We start from the raw sequence: 21702 nt of genomic DNA, 5'->3' as shown, positions 1-21702 counted from the left end.
ATATCAAAGACTAATAATTTTGAATTGTTAATTAGAAAGTATTTAAAGAAAGGTTGATCAGGCTTTCTAGTACATAAAATAATGTATCACTGTAATATGCTGAATGCAGTATTTTCATTAAAACATTAATCGGTGAAAAAACAAAACCTAGTTTAAAGTCCCAAAAATGTTTATTGGGTTTTTAAAAAACTGATTTCCCCCCAACCCTGCTCTTCTCCTACTCCTTCCATCTATTCCTCTCCCTCATAACACCGAAACAGCATTTCATGGTCACTGAGCACACCCAGTCCTTACTGAGCAATAGCAGTAACATTTATATTTCTATATCACTTCATAGTGATCTAAAGCACTCTTTAAGCAATTTACATTGTGTAAGCCAATTGTCCCCAACAAACTGGGTACTCATTTTACTGACCTATGAAAGGATGGAAGGCTGAGTCAACTTGGAGCCCTCTGGGATTGAATTTGCAACATAGTGGCTACAGTACTGGCAGAAATTAACAAAATTGCTGAGGAATCTTGTCCCCTCCAGGTATCTTTTGAGAATATTTGGGTTTTAATTGAATCTCTCCCTTGTGCAGTTAATGCTGTTTCGCAATCTAGACTCTGCATTTAATTCTGAGTATCAGGAACAGACAATATATGAGGGGAATGATAATGGGAATTTGCATACACTACTAGTCATAGACAAAGAATATACTTTGGGGGAAGTCTTGGAGGGTTTTTTGATGCCTATTATTGGGGAGTGGGGTTACCTATGCATGCTAATCCTTGCAGTCAGAACTCAGATTTAATTTATTTGTGAGGTTCTGTGTCCATTACAGAAAGAACTGTTACTGACCATCTTGTGATGATGTAGTCCTACCACTTAGGCTATACCCATTAGCTTCCTGTTGGATATTCAGAGTTACTCATATCAGAAAAAAAAAAACTTTTAGAGCCATCCAGTTTAACAGGGTATCATCTTCGATAATGACTAGAGATTAGATAATACATATTGGCAAAGTACTTTCTAGTGCTGGTTTTTAAAAAATCAGTGTAGAGTTGGAAATCTTTGTGTGCTACATCTTTAGAGTTTCATGTTGCATTTTTGAATTGGCTGGATTTCAGATCCACATCGTTCTAGAACACTTCTTCCTCTAAATTTTTTGGTGTAAGATCAAACTTAGTCCACTGAAGCAGTGGTTTGGAATTTCTTTTCATATGTAATGTTGCTTTGCATAGGCAATGTTCTGCATTGCTCAAGTGCGAATAAAATAAACAAAAGCAAACTCTGTCTCTCAGTGTATCCCAGAAACTTCCTCTAGCTCAGTGGTCCCCAGACTTTTTCAGGCTACCAGCCCCTTTCCTATTGAGCGACAACCCTAGTACCTCCCACACCTATTTGTAGATATTAGGTGTACCCTTTGTGCAGCAGCCAGCTGGCCAGCAATGTATACCTCAGCTGTGCCCAGCTCACCACCACCTCCTCTGCCTCAATCTATCATTGGCAAATAAAGCGGCAGCCCAGGCCTGCTTCTCCATTTGTCCCCTGCCTTACAGCAAAAGAAAGGCCAGCTGGATGGCTGCTTGATTGCTGCTCCCAGGGTGACAGAGTGCAAAGGCAACAGAGATCAAGAAGCCTCTCGCCCAAGCCGAGCTTTGCAGCATGGCTGGCGTAGGCAAGAGGCTTCTCAGTTGCTGCTCAGCCAGCTGTTCAGTTGCTGTTTCCAAGGTGACCAAGTGCAAAGAGAGAAGTGCCTCCTCAGAGAAGAAGGGCTCACAATCCTTCTTGGCTGGGATGGAGAGGGGTGCAGCCAGCTCCCCACTTTTCTCCTTGGTGAGGAAAGACTCTCAATCTGAGAGAGGTGAAGATCTCTTTCAAAAGAATCGACCCCAGATGCTTCTTCCCCTCCGTCAGAGATGTGCCTTAAAGTCATCTGTTCCACCACACAGACACTGTTTACTATCTCTTTTCTCAGCCTGTCTGACAAAAAACAAGCGGGAGCTGCTGTGCAGCTCCATCCCGCCAGTCAAGTCCTGGCAGAGCTCACAGAGCTCACTCAGTCCCAAATATGAAAGCTCCTTTTCCTGCCACTTCTCCTCCACCTGTCACATTCTATAACTTATCATCCCCATCATGATACCAAAGGCCTTTGGTTCCCCTGGCCTTTCTGCATGCCAGTACTTTGCTGAAGGCCCTGCTTCCCCCTTTTCCCTCACCACACCCTGGATCTTTCCACCTCCCTCATGGGGACAGTACTACCCACTTTGGAAATCACTGCTTTATCTGAACAGATAGCAGTCCCACAACTTAGAGCAAAGAAGTAGAAGTTACGGAAATTATTGTGTAATTACTTTTTTTGCTTTCAGAGAAATGTGCCTTAAATCTCCATAGAAAAGAATTTGATTTTGGAATCCTACTTAGGAAGTATTCAGATGAACCACTTTTATAAATATCAGTGAGGGTTTGGCAGTGGGGAGTTTGATTCCAAGCCTCTAAGGGGTTTTGGTGGATGTTTTATCCAGCTCTTCAAGCATATATTGACTTCTGGAGGTACCATACCTTTGGGGATATCAGATGAATGAATTGCAGTAAATACGAGCTGAACTACCACTGCTTGATTATCACCTTGATTAGAAGCAACTGATTATTGTAGTAGCTGCAAAAAGTTAGTGCATTTTGTGTGGAAAAACAGGTGGTCTGGGTTCACATTTGAGCTCAGCTAAAGTATGGTAAGGTTGAAGGCAGAATTGTTCAAATGGTCACATAGTGAAACAAAGCTGTTTGATTTTTAGACTGATCCAGTTGAATATGTAGAAGATCTGTGTGAAAACATGCAGCTGTTTCCAAAGGAAGACATCTTGACAGGAGACCAGCTTCTTTTTGAATACAAGCCAGAGGTAAGTTGATTAAGGTAGGGCAACTTCACGTACTCATGGGAACAGTTATCTCCGTGGACCCACCAAAGGTTGCCCAAGCCCCTCTTCATCATATGTGAAATGTTTATGTTTGGTTTTTATTTTTAAAAAACCAGATTTTTTTTCACCAGATGTGGGGATGGGTTGAGGGATATGGGGCCCTGTGCCTGGGAAAATTGCACTTTGGGCAATTTTTTTTCATGGGGGCACCACAGGGATCCTGGAATGATTTCAGGTCACAAGCTGCCTGCAAACTGCATCCTTCCACTCTCAACTTTTGGTCTTATTTATGTGAAAGAAACCTGACTTTATAGAGGCTATGAATATTTCCTTGATCGATGTTCAAACTGATTTTGATTTAGAAAGCAAGTTTTACATAGAGATGTGCTGTCTTTGCAGATAATTTCTGAAGCTCTTCACCAGCTGACTCCCCAGAGAGCCAACCTTATTCTGTTATCCGCTTCCCATGAAGGCCAGTGTCATCTGAAGGAGAAGTGGTTTGGTACACAGTACAGTGTTGAAGGTACACCATTGAGTCTTCCTGGAAAAAAATTAGGGCATCAAGAGGTCATGAAAGTCATTGCTGTTTCTTATATTGGAATGGGACTGTAATACAGATGGATAGTATAAGTATCTGCTTTTAGGCGGTAAGAAACTTCTAGGCATGGGACCAGTAGAAGAGCACCTAAGGTTGGCCTTCGTGTGGATGTTGGCTAGCATTCATCTTGAGGCAGAGGCTTCATGGATGCTTCCTTCCCAGACAAAGGGGGACAAAGGGCTAACTATTGGGAGAAGGGGGAAGTTACCTCTGTAGGCAGAATGGAAGCAAAAAGGATTGACTGCATAGATGAAAGAGAGAGCTGAAACAAAAGGGTGAACTTGCTTTCTAGATTACCCTCTCACAAATTACTGGGTGCATGTAACATGCTCTATACAAATGTTGATGCCTCTTTGCTTCTAACACGGATGGTTTTTGTTTTTTGCTATAGTCTGAAAATGTGATTATTGTATTAGAGAAGGGGAATGTCAAGCTGGCTCATTGTCTTTAAAGTTATCCACAGCCAGATATATCATCCTCATCAGATGTACTTCTACTAAGCTCATCTACTCAATATTCATTACAGATATTGATCAGTACTGGAGTGATATGTGGGCTAGTGACTTTCTGTTAAATTCAGACTTACACCTCCCCGAAGAAAACAGATATATTGGTGAGTGAGCATTGACTGTGAATAAACTACTTTGTGTGTATGTAGTTAAAGACATTCTAGTTTTAAAATGAAGAAATCACAAGCCAGCTTTTATCATTCTGAGTGAACTGAATAATTGATTTAAATGGATTTCTGTTATGGTGTACCCTCCCAAACTAGGGAGGATTATGCAGCAGATTCTGGAATTCAAGATGCTGTATAAGGCCAACAGTTCAATCTATGTAACAGCTCATTTACTGGTGCTGGAGTACTTGAACTGCATGGTTAATTTATTTGTTTGTTTGTTTATTTTATGGTATTTATACCCCGCCCTTCAGCAGTGGCAGTTGGAATGGAGGGAGGGTGCATTCATCTCTGACTGCCTGTCATTCTTCTCTATCTTTGTGGTATTATTAAAAGTATATTGATTTATTTAACTTGCTATATTGCCATTTTAGCAACTGACTTTTCTCTGAAGGCCCCTGACTGTGCCCAGACAGAATATCCAGTCAGTATTGCAAACAATGAGCAAGGTTGTTTATGGTACAAGAAGGATGATAAATTCAAAATCCCTAAAGGTAAAATACTTTTATACATGTGTTTTCATTAAACTTTCAAAGGATCTTTCCTTGTATAAAGCAATTAACATTATGGATAATGCTATTTCTCTTCCGGGAGTTTTGTATGACTTTTCTAGAAATGACTTTTTGTTTTAACAAATTCAAATCCATATCTGGTTCTTATTTTTAAAGTATGTGTGTGCATCTGTTCATCTGTTGTACCACTGCCATCCTAGTTGAATCATGAGTCCACCCAGTCAGCTGTGGTTTTTAGAATATGCATCATAAAGAACCATGTCCTAAAATTTTCTATAATGCTCCCAAATAGTCTTCTAAGCCTGAGTAAACTAAGCAGTGTATTGGCAGCATGAAGTACCAAGTTGGTTCCATGTCATACACACTTAACTGTGTTGGTGTTTTGGTTTTAAAAAGTGAAGACTTGGAACAGTTAATTTGTCATCTAAATAAGCTTTGGCTTGGAATACTTCATAACATCCAGCTACTATTTCCTTGATGTTGATAGTAGAGAGTCAAGCACAGTGTTCCAGTCGTTGTTTTGTAGAATGGCAGTGCTGTCCAGGCTGTCTTCTACCAAGTAGCCAATGGCAGAAGTATTAGCTGAATTTTTCCTATCTAGATTGGTTGCACAGCTGTGTCCCTTTCTTTTTCCTCGTTGCACAGCTGTGTCCCTTTCTTTTTTGCCAGCAGTATGCAGACCCCCATCCATCCTCACCATTAAGTGAGAACATCAAGAATCCAGTAGACTCTCTTCATTGTATGTTAGCATTGAGATGTGTGTCCCCTTTTCTGTTGTTTGACTGCAATTCCCATTGTAGATAGTGTTTTATTTATGTCCCATCCTTAATCAGGAAGGATTAAAAAACCCTTACCATTAGCTGTGCTAGATAGGACTCGAGACAAGCAGTCCAACAGACATCTGGAGAGCCATGGGTTCTCATCCCTGCCATACAGAATTAAATTGTGTTTGCACAGTTAAGAAATCTAATCAAGAGTGCTATATCTAAATGTAGGCAAGTTTTCCTGTGTTCTAAAAAAGATTGGGAAACATGGGTCTGGAAGCCATAAAAAACTTTACTGCTCTCCATTGTTTGCCATTGCTTATTATAATCTCTTTTCCAGCTTATATCCGTTTCCATCTAATCTCACCGTTGATCCAGCAGTCTGCTGAGAAGTAAGGACTACCGTCTTTTTGTCTGTTCTTTTGGCTGCCTTTATTTTTGTGCTGGAAAAGGCATTTTAAATTAAGTCAAATTATTTGACTAACAGATAATGTTTGGTGCAGAAGCCTCTGTGTTAAGGCTTAATTCTGTGTCACACTATATCTTGCATTATTAATAAATAAATTGAGCTAGTGGATGGGAGTAGTAAGTAGTAATAAGTACCATGTTTTAGACTCCATTGCATTTACTGGAGGTGTTGACTATGCAGTTTATAATCTAAAAGGTATTATATGTTATATGTCATCTTTATGGAATGTTTTGACAAACTGAATCGATTGTATAATTCTGAAGAGTTTTATTATGAGAGGCTGTCATTCAAACTCTTGTATGGTTGTTTGCAGTGTGGTACTTTTTGATACATTTGTGAACATCCTTGCGCACAATCTGGCTGAACCTGCCTATGAAGCAGATGTTGCTCAGCTGGAGTACAAGCTGGTAGCTGGAGAGCATGGGTTAATCATTCGTGTCAAAGGATTCAACCACAAGCTGCCTGTAAGTGCTGACAGTCCTTGAACTTTGGGGAAAGGGCGCATTTTGGAGAAAATTCCATATTGGATTTAACTACTCTTAGGCAGAATGGAGAATTGTATTCTCTGCAAGAGCCAATTGTCACCTGAGATAATTCCCAGGGATGAATAATTTCTGGGGCACTGCTGTCCTAAACTGTCCCTTCCAATCAGGTACTTTCTTTATGGAGAGAGAGAGAGACACTGAGCAAAGAGAATCTGGGGGGAATAGACTCCCCCCATGGTAATAGGAAGAACTTCTACATCCTTGCTTTAGGGAATCATACTTTAATTTTTTATTATAGCTGCTGTTTCAACTCCTCATCGACCATTTAGCTGACTTCAGTTTTACTCCTGAAGTTTTTGAGATGATAACTGAGCAGCTGAAAAAGACTTACTTCAACATCCTCATCAAGCCAGAGACATTGGCCAAGTAAGTGTCTAGAATGTTTGAAAATGGAATGAGTCTCCAGAGTGGGATAGTAGGGAAGCCTATAGAAGTCACAGTTTATATCTCAAACGTGTGGAAATATGGGCAGACTTGCTTCCCTATACTTTTCATTAAATATCAGTGGTGGTGGGGGTGTTATTTCAGTATATTTGGAAAATAACTGTGTGACAGAGCCTAGAGAGCAGGGCTCTCTTACCTGTTTCTGTGGAGGACAGAATGTCAAGAGAGGGACTAGGATCTTGGGAGAGGAGGTCTTGAGGTAATCAGGCTGCCTGTGTATTGACCTCCTTCACCCTCATGGGTACTGTTGTGGAAAGAGTTATCTCACACAAGATTTGATGGTTGTCAGTCAAAAGCAATTCTCGCTGTTAACTACAAATTCTGTGGAATTAAATGCATGACCAAAAGATCTGGTTTCATAAAAAGGAGGACATGAACATGAGGCAAGACTTAAATAAATCCACTGGTATGTGTGTGGCTTCCTTTTGGACCTAGGTATAGTTTACAAGAGGAGTTTCAAAGACAAGCCATTTTCATTTAACACATATTCATCTGTTTTTCTTTCATTATAGAGATATCCGTCTCTTAATACTAGAACATGGCAGATGGTCTATGATTGAAAAATATGAGACACTTATGAAGGGCCTCTCCATAGATTCCCTACTGTTGTTTGTGAAGGCTTTCAAATCTCAGTTCTTTGCAGAGGGCCTTGTCCAAGGAAACTTCACAAGTCGTGTGAGTATAAATTCCATTTGCTTGCTCGGCTTCTCTTTATTGACTTGTCTTTTAGTGATAAAATCTGTTATTAGCCCTGTAGGGGTAGTACATAGCATTGCAGCTAATGTTAGCACTGATTCTGACCTCTGTTTTGATTTTATCTGTTCATAGTTGATAGTGTCTATTATGTGTTTAAACAAGAACCTGTTACTGCATGTTTAGATGTTTACAAATAAAAGAAACACATGGGAAAGTGGTTTGCATGTGAGAGATGGCTTTTCAGTGTAACCACAGGCTATTGCAAATTTCTGGTAGTTGTTACAGGTCCATCCCTCCTAGTCTCCCTCCCTCTCACCTTTTTCTCTGATTTCTTCTTTGTACTTCAGGGCATAATTTGGTGAAGGATTGGAATCCATCTTTGTTTTCAGGGAAAAAAAGGTTAAATTAAAATTGAAAGAAAAATTAGCATTCTTAATAAAGACTGATCATTGGCTTAGCACTTGATTTCAGGGCAAAAATCCCAGTATAATATTAGAGGGGGCCTCTATCCTTAGTATATCCTTAATCATCTATTAACTGACCAATGCAGAGTAATATGGATAGGGTTTATAATTGTAGATTGGCAGTGAGTGTGTAGGCTTAGCAAGGTTCTGCAGTTATTTCAGCTCATGGAGATTTATGTGCTACATGTTTTCTCTATCCATGCTATATCCTGAGCAGTGGTGTCACTAGGGATGCAGATCGTGCTGGGTGACATTCTGGGAGGTACATCTAGTGGAACTGGCACAGCTGCTGGGTGAAAGAGAGCAGGTGTTGTGCACACTGGACCCCAAACGGCCCTTCAGAGGCTGTAGGGGGGGCAGTGCCTTCCGTTTGGGCTCGGGCGTGACTGCAGCCACGCCATTCCCCAAATGGCCCTTCGAAAGCCATAGCAGTCAACCCCCCCCCCCCCCGCCCCAATCAGGTGACACCAACCACCACTGATCCGGAGTAGAGCACTTGGTTAGGACTTTTAAAAATACTGTTGTTTTGCTATGTCATTCCGGTTTATTTTACAAGAATATATAAAATGTTTACCATTTTCATTTTAGGAATCAAAAGAATTTCTGGATTATGTTGTAGAGTGAGTACAGTATTTACCTTTTATCTTTGAAATATTCTATGGGCTATAAATAGTAACACTTGAGGAAGGTGAAGATACTGTTAAAACTGGGGTAGAAGCCCACTTTGAATTGTTGAATCACTAGATGTCTAGTTGATTGATTAAACTTTCAGTTTAGATACTGTATTCATATTGGGTCACATATTTGTCTTCAGTATTTCTGAAAACAGAAGTAAACTCCTGAATTTTGGATGAAAAACTGATACAGTATTGCAGCAGGTGACATCAGTTGTTCTTTTTGTCTATAACAAGGATAGATAACTGTCAGTCGTTGGAAGTGGGGGAGCATATTATAGGACTTCAAGGGGTAGACTCACACACTGTACCCTGCTCAGAAATTTTGAAAATCTTTTTCCCCAAAAAAGTTTTTGCCATTTTTTCCCTTTTCTCCTGGACTGTTCTAGGCAGAGGAGAGGCCTCTTTAACCAGGAAATAAACCAGAGGTTATTACTATTATTACAGTCCTTAGATTCCTCAGCTGGATTCTTTTGTAACAGAATTCTGAAATCAGGAACGTGATTACCAGAACTGACCAAAGCTTGCAGTCCTTTAACACCTGCTTACCTCACATAATCAGTATAATTTAAGGCAGGCGTTATAGAATTAGGTGACTGCTATTGTTAATTCAGAATTACATATACTTGCTGGTATAATATAGATCATTGTTAGATCCACCATTAAGTTCAGATGCCCTTTCTGCCTACCTCTGGTCTAGATGGTTCTGGTGCAATGAAATAGGGAGCAAGTTTGCAGTTGACTGTGATGTTTGGAATCTTTTCCAGAAAACTGCAGTTCCTTCCGTTACTGCATCCATGTGCAGTACAGTTCCGTGTGATGGACTTGCCAAGTGGCCATCTGCTGTGCAAAGTGAAAACGCTCAACAAAGGAGATGCAAACTCTGAAGTGACAGTCTATTACCAGGTGATGTGATATAAAGTATGGGTATATCAGTTTATTAATATTGCCTTTGGCAGCCATCCTGCATAATATGGAAAGGTTCATTTTCTGTTAATGGAAAAGTAGCCATCCAGAATGGGAAACCTCTTCTGCTGTGAGAGGTCACATGATCAAAATTAAGTCTTTCTTATTGGATTCCTAGCTCCTCCATACAGTTCTCTCACCTTGCATTTGTCCAGAACAGGTTATATCAGAGCTCATTTCTTTATAGGACCACTAGCGCCAAAGGAGAGAGACTGCTTTGTAAAAGAACCCAATGAGAAAATTGCTGATATGGCCCTCAAGAAGTCTCATGAATCAGTAGCCTTGTCTATTTGTACTTCTTCCACACTCTTAAATGTCTAGTGCTGTTATGCTGTGGATTGAAGCTCTTTTTTCAGAATCATAATCTAGATGCAAAGTCCTTGCAAAGGGCTCTTCTAAAGTTATATAAATCCTTTGGCTTTGTAGCTGATGCCACAGGAGATTCTATCATGTTTTCAGCTTGTGACATTGTAGCCTTAACAGTAGCAAGGAGATCCATCTGACTTAAACACTGGAAGTGTTCATCTGCATTCTAGAAAAAATGTAGCTACAGTTCCTTTGAGGGTTCTCTTCTTGTTCAGGAGAATGCCTTAAAGGATATTCTCATGGAAAGCAAAGACAAAACGAGTGTTAAGAATTCTATTGACAAAAAGGAGACAAAGTGACTACTGAAACTTTCTGGACAATCTTTTCAGCCCTTTCAGCCAACATTGAACACATCCCACTTTCCAGAACCAGGAGTCATCCATATCTACGTCCTGCAGGAAATCAACCTGCTAGAACACCAAAGTCCAGTCTGTGACTCATAACACCAGTTAGTTGTGGGGAGGTTGCCCAGGTTTCTTCAAACCTGCCAGCAATCCACTTCAGACCAATGAGTTTTGAAGTCTATTGAACAGGGATACTTCACAGAGTTTGTTCTTCCACCCAGTGACTGCTTCATCCAATGTCCATCCGCATAATCGTCAGCAAAAAATCATCTAATAAAGCAGGTTTTTTGGGGATTGTTTGCACAAGAGGTGGGTGGGAACATCAGGCAGTCACTACTCATTTAACAGGGAGATGGGCTCCTATCAATCCCAGCAGCTGCTTACCAATAAGCAAGGCATGGGGGGGGGGGCTTTGATGATCCTCACTCTAGGGCCTACATGTCCTAAATCACCAGACCCCCTCTAATCTTGGAAGCTAAGCAGGGTCAGCCCTAGTTGAGAGACTGCCAATAAATGCCAGGTGCTGTAGGCTATATTTCAGAGGAAGGAACTGGCCAAATCACCTCTGAGTGTTCTTTGCTTAAGAAAACTATTAAATTCATGGAGTTGCCCTAAGTCAGTATGTGACCTGAAGGCACATACACATACATACACAGGCTTTTCTGAGGGATCTGAGGTTTTCAATTTAGTTTAATCCCAAAGCAGAGATTGCAGGATAAATGAATGACTGGTAGTGGCATCAGTCATCCCGATGCAATAACTCATGCTGTTACTGCCCAGCTGCCTGGCACACCCCCAGCCATCCCTTCCACCAGCCAGGCCACCTCTGCCATGGTGAGGGTGTGATGTTGCTGCTGCTCAGCAGCATTTTGGGATCTGGCAGGGCTGCTGACCAAGTGGGAAAGGGACACAACTTGTTTTTCCTTCCTGCCAGCAGACCCGGAAGGCAGCCCCTTCCCCAGAGTGGCTGGTGGTGGGGGTGGCTTGCTGCCGCTGCCCAGTAAACTCCCTTTGAGGTGTCACTTGGCTGCTGCTGCTGCCGGACAGTCCTTTTCCCCACTTGGCCAGTAGCCCAGACAGACTCAGGAGCTGCCAGGCAGTGCCCCACCAGCAGCTGCAGCCAATGGACAGAGAGGTGCCTTGACTGGTGGAGAGGGTCGGCCAGGAGGGGTCTTGGGATGGACAGGAGCAACCGCCCCCACCAGGTGTTCACCTCCCACGGAAATATCACTTGGTACTGTCCGAACCTCCCACACACACCTTAGTGACGGCCCAGCCCAAAGTGGTAGGTGGGCAGCTGTTAAGTTACACTTGGCAATATATACCGGTAGCAGACAATGAGCTTTCATAGTGTTGAGCCTACTTCCTCAAATGCATTCAAGGAAGTAGATTCACATCTACAAAAGCTCATGCTACCAACTTCTGTCTTTCAGTTAGTCTCAAAGGTGCTGCAAGATCCCTTTGCATAATAGGTTTTGTATGGAACTGTATTAATTTTAATCAAGTGGTTCATTGCCTTGGTGACAGAGGTTAACCGTTCCTGGATGTCTCCTCGGTAAGAATGGACCTTCACAGTATGCATTAATCTTAGCAATGCAGTAGTCATCTGGCACAAGATGGTTGTTCCTTACATGTGGAAAGGCTAGATTTGTGTCTCATCTTCCCTCATGCTGTAGCTATGCTGCCTCCTCCCCCACCCATTTTAAAAACGTGCCGAATGGTTGCTTTAGGTATAGAAAAAGGAAGTCTGTAGTCTCTGGCTATGCAGCAAGGAGCATTTACCGTTACACTAAAATTGCCCAGAAAACTGGGTAAGTTGGAGGGCATTGATAACACTGGCCATGTGGAACACTTTAATCTCTCTGCTCTTTTGCCAGATTTAAGAGCCATTTCAGGAAACTAGAAATGAGTGCTGCTAGATGCTTTTGAAAGTCATGTGGTGGAGACTTCCATGTATTGAACTTGTTTCTTGTGCATGTTTTAACACAACTTATAGGACAGTTGGAGTCCAGTGTGATTTTCCATTATGGACTCATGATGTACTTGATGTGCTTGATTACTGTTAGTCTGTTTCCTCTTGATTGAGTTGGCAGAACTGAAGTTGCAGATTTTCTGATGAATTATATCTGTTTCTTTTCACCTTTTAGTCAGGAGCTAGGAGTTTAAGAGAATATTCTCTCATGGAATTGCTTGTGGTAAGTTTGGATTGTTTCATATAAACAGAATTAGGTTGACATTATCTGGTTTGTACAAACCCCACTTCAGTTAGCACCGATATATTGTCTGCAAAGATCTCAGTTGAAAGGCCATATTCTGTTGGTATGTACTGAATTTTTACTGAGATAGTAGATGGAAATCTGGGAGGAGGGTGTGGTGAGGCAGAAGAGTGATTGCTACAGCCAGTGGTGACTATGTGAGGTACTTAAATCACACCTATGAGAAAAGAGCCTAACTCATTGGACACTGTTGCATTGCAGATGTACATGGAGGAACCTTGTTTTGATTTCTTGCGAACCAAGCAAACCCTTGGGTAAGTTGTGATTCAGTTGCCCTTTGACTTACGGTCTTCTTTTTAGGGGTTGATCTATTGGAAGTATTTTTTTTTAATTTATTTATTTATTTCAAGTATGTCAAATGTTACAGAGCGAAAAAGAAAAGGGCATCTATGTATATATCCCATACAGATACCGAAATATAATACTTCGAAGCTTTACAGGATCAGAAGAGACTGATAAATATATGAGTATTAAGAGTATATAAGGAGAATGGAAAAGTTAATAATATTTTATCCAATTTTCATACTATACTTTTCCCATAACGTATTGGAAGTATTTTTAAAGACCTCTGTACAATGTACCTCCTACATCTGAACTGTTATCCAATTCAATTCAGTTTAATTCCAGTTCAAAGCCTCAGCATTTACCTTAGTTTGAGTTTATCTAGAAGACTGCTAGAACATCTAGAACATCTACATTTTTGTCCTGAAGTAAAAAACAAGTTCTTTAACCAATGCTACTACTATTAAGCTTCTGAGACCTTTTGGTAGCTATTGTCATAGGCAGAATTTCCAGTTAAGCATATGCACTGCTAGAACACAGAATCTGGGTTAAGTGTATTTAGCTCCTGAGCATAGTAATACCTACATGAAAGTAGCTTAATATTGACATTTTAAAGGTATTCTTAGAGTGATCCCTTATTCCCTTTTGTCTCCCCTCTTTAGGTATCATGTGTACCCAACTTGCAGGAATACATCTGGGATCCTTGGCTTCTCTGTTACTGTAGCAACACAAGCAACCAAATATAAGTGAGTAGTATTTTTTTTCAATTTATTTTTTCCCCATTTGTGCATTGCATCAGTCTCTAATTACTGCAGTAATTTGGCCTTTCCCCCCTCATATAAACTGTTTGCCTAAAGGGGCAAAATTGGCCCCTAACTCATTTCCGTTGCATTTTCTGTTCACCAACTTTTATTTTAAAATGCTTTTGGATTTCCTTATATTTTACTGTAGTTTTAATAAACCACCAGGAAGAGATGGCACACCAGTGGAGCTACTTCAAGCTGCAAAGATAGATTTACTCTAGTTCTAACTAAAATCTGTCAACAAATACAGAAAACGAAACAGTGGCTCACAGAGTGGAAACATTCAATATGCATTCCAGTACCCAAGAAACTGGTCCTCCAGATGTTTTGGACTTCATCTCCCAATATTCCTAAATGCTGACCAAGCTGACTGGGGCTTGTGGGAGTTGGCAGTCCAAAACACCTGGAAGGCTAGAGTTTGGGAACCACTGCATTAATTTCTCATGCAAGCAAAGTGATTATGTCTGTAAGTACCGAGGATGTGGACAAGATTCTTTGTAGCGTTAGGAAGATGACATGCTCTCTCGATCCTTGCCCTTCATGGCTGGCAGCTCAGGGGGGGAACGGCGGTGACAGAGATGTTACGCCAGATTATTAATTCATCTTTCAGGGAAGGGCAGTTTCCATCGAGTTTGAAAGTGGCCGTTGTAAAACCTTTACTAAAAAAGCCCTCCCTAGACCCCCTAATTCGGAACAATTATCGACCTGTCTCGCTGCTGCCGTTTTTAGGGAAGGTGATCGAGAGGGCGGTTGCCTTCCAGCTTCAAGAGATCTTGGATGAGACAGATTTTCTGGACCCATTTCAAACCGGTTTCCGGGCAGGCTATGGAGTTGAGACTGCCCTGGTCGATGATCTCCGTCTGGGCATGGACGGGGGTAGCGTGTCTGTTAGTGCTTTTGGACATCTCGGCGGCCTTCGATACCATTGACCATGGTATCCTTCTGGAATGCCTGAGAGAGTTGGGTATCAGGGGCACTGCGCTCCAGTGGTTCCGTTCCTACCTCTCGGGTAGATTCCAGATGGTGCAGCTGGGGGACTGTCGCTCCAATAAGAGGGCCCTTACATCTGGTGTCCCTCAGGGAGCGATTCTATCCCCCATGCTATTTAACATTTACATGAAGCTGCTGGGAGAGATCATCCGGAGACATGGGGTGCAGTGTTATCAGTACGCTGATGACACCCAAATATGCTTCTCTATGCCTCTGACTGATGCAGTGACCAGGGATGGCATCTCTCCTCTAAACGCCTGTCTGGAGTCGGTAATGGGCTGGATGAGGGAAAACAGACTCAGCTTGAATCCAGAGAAAACGGAAGTACTCGTGATAGGTTCCCCGGGCCCGGGGATGGATATTTGTCCACCTGTCCTGAACAAGGTCACGCTCCCCTTGAAGGACTCAGTTCGCAGTTTTGGGGTGCTTCTGGACTCGTCGCTCCACCTTACATCTCAGGTGGATGCGACGGTCAGGAGCACCTGTTATCAGCTTCGGCTGATACGCCAGCTACGACCCTACCTGGGCCGGGGGGACCTGGAAACGGTGGTACATGCTCTGGTAACCTCTCGGTTGGATTTCTGCAATGCACTCTACATGGGGCAACCCATGTACCAAACTTGGAAGCTACAATTGGTTCAGAATATGGCAGCGAGGCTGATCACTGGATGTTCCAGGACCAGCCATATAACACCTATATTGAAAGATCTACATTGGCTGCCTATTCGCTTCCGGGCGCAATACAAGGTGTTGGTAATGACCTATAAAGCCCTAAATGGCTTGGGCCCAGGGTACTTGGAGGACCGCCTCTCCCCATACAGTCCGCCCCGCACTCTCAGATCGGGCGGAAAATATCTATTAAGAGTTCCCAAGGCAAGGTTTGTGTCTTCGTCACAAAGGGCATTTTCCATTGTGGCCCCTCAGACCTGAAACTCTTTGCCCGATGAGCTCTGCTCAGCAACCTCTCTAGATCTTTTTAGGAAGAATCTGAAGACTTTTCTTTTCTGTCAAGCCTTCCCCCATGTGCCTTGATGTTATTCTCTCTCTCCCCTGTGCATTTTGTTCAATCCAGCTAATTTGTTATATAGGTTTTTAAGTAGATTTAGATTGAATGATTGTATGGATTGTTTTTAGAATTTTTGTATTGTTTTTAAATTGTATTGTTGGGCTATGAGTCATCACTTTGTATTGGTTTTGATGGTGTTTTTGTAAACCGCTGTGATCTGTAAGGAATAGTGGTCTAGAAATAAATAAATTTCATTCATTCATTAAGAGAATTCTGCAGCAAAGACTTTCACCATATATGGAGTGACAAATGACAGATACCCAAGCTGGGTTCAGGAAAAGAAGAGGTACTAGGCACATATTGCAAACATATGTTGGATAATGGTGTGCAAAAAGAAAAATTCTAAAGAAAAATCAGCCTGCACTTTGATTGTGAGTAGGCCACGAAACACTATGAATCACTCTTAAAGAAATGGATGTGCCACAGCATTCTCTGGTTAGAAGCAGTCCACACACCTAATGGGTTATTCCTCATGCAATTGCTGGATAGGCACGAATCTAAATTTGCTTTCAGTTATGTCTGTTTACTCCTTTCCCTAGCCCAAGAGTTTGTAATTTCTTGCCTTCCCAGAAATGGAGAAAACATGGGGATTAATTCTAAAAAGATAAAGATAGAAGATTAGGAAATTGGGAAAGAAATAGCTTTGGCAGTTCTGGATAAAAAAGGGGAAAATGTTGCGGTAGATGCAGCAACCAAAGTGGACTCATTGCTCAAAAAATCTTGAATGCTGAAAAAAAATTAAAGAAAAATGAACCCAGATGTCCGCTGTCCAGCATGACTGTGATGAAAGAGAAAAGGCTATATTAAAAAAAGTTTTAAATGTCAATGAGTGAGAGTGAGGTGGGGAGCAGTATGGTTTCCCCTCCACCACCAAAAAAGAAAAAACAGAAATGAAAATCAGAGAAGTCAGCTGTTTGTGAGGAAATAAAAGATTTTAAAGCATGAAGTGATAGGTGGAGTAAAAAAACCCCGAGATACCTGGCAGAGCTGCAGCGGGAACAGTTGGGGAACAAGCTAAGGGAGACAAGCAAAATGCCCTGATGGGTGGTTGAACAATCTCTGTGCAGCCTCAGCAGCAGAGTGATAGCTCATCTCTGCTAGTATGAAGATGAATGGAATGAAATGGAATGTTTAGATTTACAATCTTCCCTGTTGACATAAAGAATATGAGGATGGGAGCACTACAGTTAGCCCAGCAGGTGTCTGGCTCTCTGCATCCTTGTAATGTTAGTGTTGTAGCTCGAAAACAACATAGATGACCAGCAGATATACAGACTGTGATTAATGAAGTGATAAACAAAGAGCTTAATGTCACTCTAAGGCCAGACGGTGATAATATCTTTGATCAGGTTATATCTTCATCTTCAATGAATTATCAGGTAATGAATTATTTTCTACAAATTAATTTTGTAGTGTTTGAGGCAACCATTAAATTTATTCAATATTAATTCATTAAACAAAGATTCAAATGCAAAGGAGGATTCTTCATCATTTAGGGGTGAAGATGATATACAGATAGAATTAAGACAGCAGAAACAAGTGATCAAGAAGAGTGCTGCTAATATCAAGGGTCAAAACAGTAAGACAACAGTTTTAACTGAGGAAGAAGTCATTTCTGCAGGAGGAAAATGTGCAAAAAAGGCAAAGCATATAAATATTGAAACTGGTAATGAGTGAGAGGTAGAGGACTTGAATGATTCAGAGCTATCTCAACAGTCACATGACAATGGTCATCAGGAAGATTCTTCAGATGAAGCTCCAGATTCGGAAAATAATATACATAGGCTATTTTATGGTGAAAAAGTTTATAAGCTTGATGAAAAGAGTGCTCTAAATTTTGGGTCTGGAGTGGAATCAGAAGATTAGTAAGAATTATGGAGATGGAGATACTAATCAGAGATCAGCAACAGTTTTAAGGAGACCTTCACCAGAATCTGCGGAAACTCCATCACTAGACATGTTCAAGTAACTAGTGGATTTAGAATGGGAAACTTCCTTAATAACTATGAGGTTATTAGTTTATTATCAGAAACTATTTAGGGAAAAGGATAAAGAGTTTCTACAATATACGGTTGACCTTCTGTATCCATGGATTTTACCATTTTACATAAGAGACATCATTTTACTGTGCCATTATATATAATGGGACTTGAACATCCATGGATTTTGGTATTCATCGGGTTGGGGGGGGGGGGGGTCCAGAGCAGATCCCTTCTGGATACAGAGATCGCATTATATATATATTTTCAAAGGCAAGTTTTAAGAGCACTACTATCTAAAATGCAGGATTATACTTTTGATAAAATTCATGTTCAGTTCTGCTCAATGTCATTTAATACTGTACAAATGTATGCTTGTGTCTTATTTCTTTCAGTTCTGAACTTGTAGATAGAAAGATAGAAGAGTTTCTTTCATGTTTTGAGGAAAAAATGAAGACTATGACTGCAGAGGCCTTCAGTACACAAGTAATAAAAAGTTGATTTCCTAGAAACCTTTTTCCAGTAAAGATAGGTTTCATCAGGTTGTTTGGTTTTCTGTTTCTCCATTCACGCATCAGCAATAGTTTCAGGTTCATTGTGCTAATTGAGACACAGAACTTCAGTTTTGATTTTCAGAAATCTTAATAAAAAATGGGATGGCATAGAAAAGACGCAACTACTTTACATTATTCAGTTTTGCCATACTTATTTAGTTGGTCTTGTTGAACAAAGCGGAAATGCAAAGCTCCGAGTAATTAGCACATTTTCCAAATGACAACTTAACTAGCAGTAGTTGTGTGTGTTGTGGGGCCGGATAATTTTACTGCTGTAGTATTTATTTATCAAACAACATAAATGAAATAAATTTAGAATATTTATCTGTGGTTTTTTAATTTTGATGTCTGGACACAGCAAGAAACTGTGCTGTCAAAATAAGAGGAAAACAAAATAAAGTTAGCATGAAGGGATGACTTAAACCTTTTCCTAGAAACAGCATCTTGTTCTCTAATGAGCATATGCCTTCTCTACTCCAGGTCACAGCTCTCATTAAATTAAAAGAATGTGAAGATTCCCATCTTGGTGAAGAGGTGGATAGGAATTGGACAGAAGTGGTGACTCAACAATATCTATTTGACAGACTAGTCCGAGAGGTAAGAGGTTCTTGTAAAGTTTTAACACCAAAACTCCTTTTTTGGTTCAGGTTTTATCTTATCTTAAAATTTGAAATGATCGAAGTGAATCCCCCAATCATGATAAAGAAATATATGCAGTACTGACAAAATTGAAGCCAAAACAGAATTCTGAGGAAGAGATGTGAACAAAAGGCAAACTGTGATGCCTACAAAAGTACAAGTTAAGAAAAAAATAATCCCAGAGTATGGAATTCACAGATGAGTTTCATTTGAAAAAGGGAAAGCTGGATAGAAAGGAGTATGAATTATAGCATCCTGAAGGCAGGCAGAATTCCTGATTAGGAATATTGATGTTACAGTTGCAACGGTGCATAGCAACATTTTGTTGCTGATGCTACACATACGTGTGTAGGACACAAACTATTGGTGTACCGTATTTACATAAAGATGTCATAGCTTCACCACTCTCCTGTGACTGAATGCCATCATTGATTTATGTGACATTCAAATTAGTTTGTGCATGGAGTCTTTCCACTTCCCTGAGTCAAAAGACAGGAATTTCTGTACAAATTCCAGCTACTTTTGGACTGCAGTTTCTGTCTGTCGTTCTTGTCAAAGGCCAATGAGCCACATGTTCTCTCTTCCTCCTGTATGCTATATCTCACATATTAAAATCTAACAAGAGCTCATGTTGGACACCAGCCACTCTCTGCAGTCAAAACAAAATGGCTCAGGCTTTGGGGTAATTCCAACACTACTAATGTATGCATAAGTATTGTTTTGATGTTTTCATTTTAAACTAAACTGTTTTGGTTTTTTTCCCTTTTCTTTTCAAGATTGATGCTCTAAAATCCCTTTCCCAATCAGAATTAGTTGACTGGTTTCACGCACACAGAGGCAAAGAGAGTAAAGTGCTTAGTGTACATGTGAGTATTCATAGCAAAGACAATTTTAAAGGTTGTTCATCTTTAAAAGAGTAGTGGTGGAAGGCCGTATTTTTTATCTAGAAGACAGTTCTAGATCTTCTAATGGGAGTGAGAAATGCCCTTTAAGTCACATCCCCTTTAGGCTACATGCTAGGTATGGACCAAGTGGAAGCCAGCAATTTAAAGTCTATCCCTTTTCTCTATTCCTCAACTTACTACAGAAGAAACAAATCATTGTTATAGAAAGCTGAACTGCTCATTTGCAAGTGGCTTTGGAAATTTCTCCAGGGCCCCCTGGTATCCTGCCCATCTTGGTAGTTGAAGTATGGGCTGGAAATAGTGAATCCCTTGAAGTCACTTATCTCTATGTAATGGAAGAATGAAGACCTACTGAAAACAAGGTAGAATATTCAGATGCATAGTCTAGCAGGACAGTCAAGGATGCTTACCTGCTGGCAAATTCTATGAGAAGCTGATAACTTTTTTCACTTGCAATTGTAGGTGGTTGGATTCGGAATACATGAAGGTGATCTGGAAACATCTCTTTCAAATATGCACAATCCCTCATGCAACGAAATACCTCAGCTAGTGTTCTTGGACGCTACTTCTTTGACTGATACAACTTGCATCAAGGACATCAAAGTGTATACATCATCTCTGAATGTTCTCCCATACCATAAGATATTAAAATAACTCTTCTCGGACTGCCATAATGTGTAGTACAACTTAACTACTAAATACTGGGGAGGTCTGGTTAATTATAAAGAATCCAACCTACTTAAGCTTTCTGGAAAATATGTAATTGAATACCCTCCATGCTCAACTCTGCTATAAGCATGTGTTTTCAGAGGCAAGGTCTATATAAAGAGGTATAGTCTTCATAAAATGTATGCAATATAGAAGGCAGGGAAAGTGTGAGCAAACTGAAAACTTGTGAAATGTAGTGTGTCTTTCTGCTTGGAGTACTCTTTCACCTAGAGAACTGGGGTGGGAAGAGAGGAGGCTAACTGACAAGGATGCAACTAGATTTTAGAGTCCTAAACTCACTGTGTCTTATTTTAGGGGACAAAAGGAATAATAAGCTTCTGTCCAGAGTGTGCTATTAGACTACACTGCATCAATATTATGCTTCTGTACAGCAATTCAGAGCAAGAACACAGCTAGCCTAATGGAAAAACACATCTGATAGTACAACGAAGGATCACATGAATGAGGTAGTTCAGGATGAATGCTCTGCGATACTACTATGTGCAATAAATTACTGAGATACTAAGGGTTTTGCGTAGATTGTTCTAATATAACAAAGATTTCTGAAGGCCATCTTGAATTAGCTCTAATTTTAAAGATCCAGACCTTGAAGAAACTGGTGGACTGATAAGCAAATGAAATAAAAGAGGGCTGAAAAACAAAACATTTTAAGAAGAGCTATGTACATTAACACTTAATTTGACCCAAGTTAGTCTTTCATAGGGAGAAATTGTATCATAAGGAGAGCCATTTAGGTGCATGTGCAGAGCTACTGACTTTTATACAACGTTTAAACACATAGAGGAAGTGGGATCGGGGCAAATACATTAGCCCTTGTTACTCTTATTGTTATAGCCCTAACCTTTTCACATATGCTCCATTTGAGCAAGAAAATGAAATATTAAAATGGCGTCTGAATTTCAGCAGACTTCAAGAGCAACTTCTAAATTGTTTCTCACATCTTTCACACCTAAAAATCTGCTGTAGAACTAGGTGATTAAGTTTGTAGGACATGCATACACTATAGTAGAACTGTCTTAATTTTGCAACAGCAGAATGCTGAATAAAAACCCATCTTTCC

General features: G+C 40.6%; 1 protein-coding gene across 1 annotated transcript in view; it reads left to right on the top strand.

The window, feature by feature from the left end:
- NRDC (nardilysin convertase) overlaps window positions 1–21279 on the top strand; it is a 47293-nt gene extending 26014 nt beyond the window's left edge. Inside the window, exons 15-31 of the mRNA XM_042462533.1 lie at window positions 2779–2883; window positions 3301–3424; window positions 4026–4112; window positions 4550–4669; window positions 5792–5843; window positions 6234–6384; window positions 6704–6831; window positions 7422–7584; window positions 8658–8689; window positions 9511–9649; window positions 12567–12614; window positions 12897–12949; window positions 13640–13723; window positions 18211–18301; window positions 18850–18966; window positions 19785–19874; window positions 20376–21279. Of these exons, the coding sequence (XP_042318467.1) occupies window positions 2779–2883; window positions 3301–3424; window positions 4026–4112; window positions 4550–4669; window positions 5792–5843; window positions 6234–6384; window positions 6704–6831; window positions 7422–7584; window positions 8658–8689; window positions 9511–9649; window positions 12567–12614; window positions 12897–12949; window positions 13640–13723; window positions 18211–18301; window positions 18850–18966; window positions 19785–19874; window positions 20376–20567 (1776 nt within the window). The 3' untranslated portion in view covers window positions 20568–21279. The remainder of the gene's footprint in view (window positions 1–2778; window positions 2884–3300; window positions 3425–4025; window positions 4113–4549; window positions 4670–5791; window positions 5844–6233; window positions 6385–6703; window positions 6832–7421; window positions 7585–8657; window positions 8690–9510; window positions 9650–12566; window positions 12615–12896; window positions 12950–13639; window positions 13724–18210; window positions 18302–18849; window positions 18967–19784; window positions 19875–20375) is intronic.
- Window positions 21280–21702: the final 423 nt, after the last annotated feature.

Source organism: Sceloporus undulatus, chromosome 4, assembly GCF_019175285.1.
Source record: "Sceloporus undulatus isolate JIND9_A2432 ecotype Alabama chromosome 4, SceUnd_v1.1, whole genome shotgun sequence".
In the NCBI taxonomy this organism is placed as follows: domain Eukaryota; kingdom Metazoa; phylum Chordata; class Lepidosauria; order Squamata; family Phrynosomatidae; genus Sceloporus; species Sceloporus undulatus.
The sequence above is the reverse complement of the archived record's forward strand: the minus strand, read 5'-3'. Positions and strand labels throughout refer to the sequence as shown.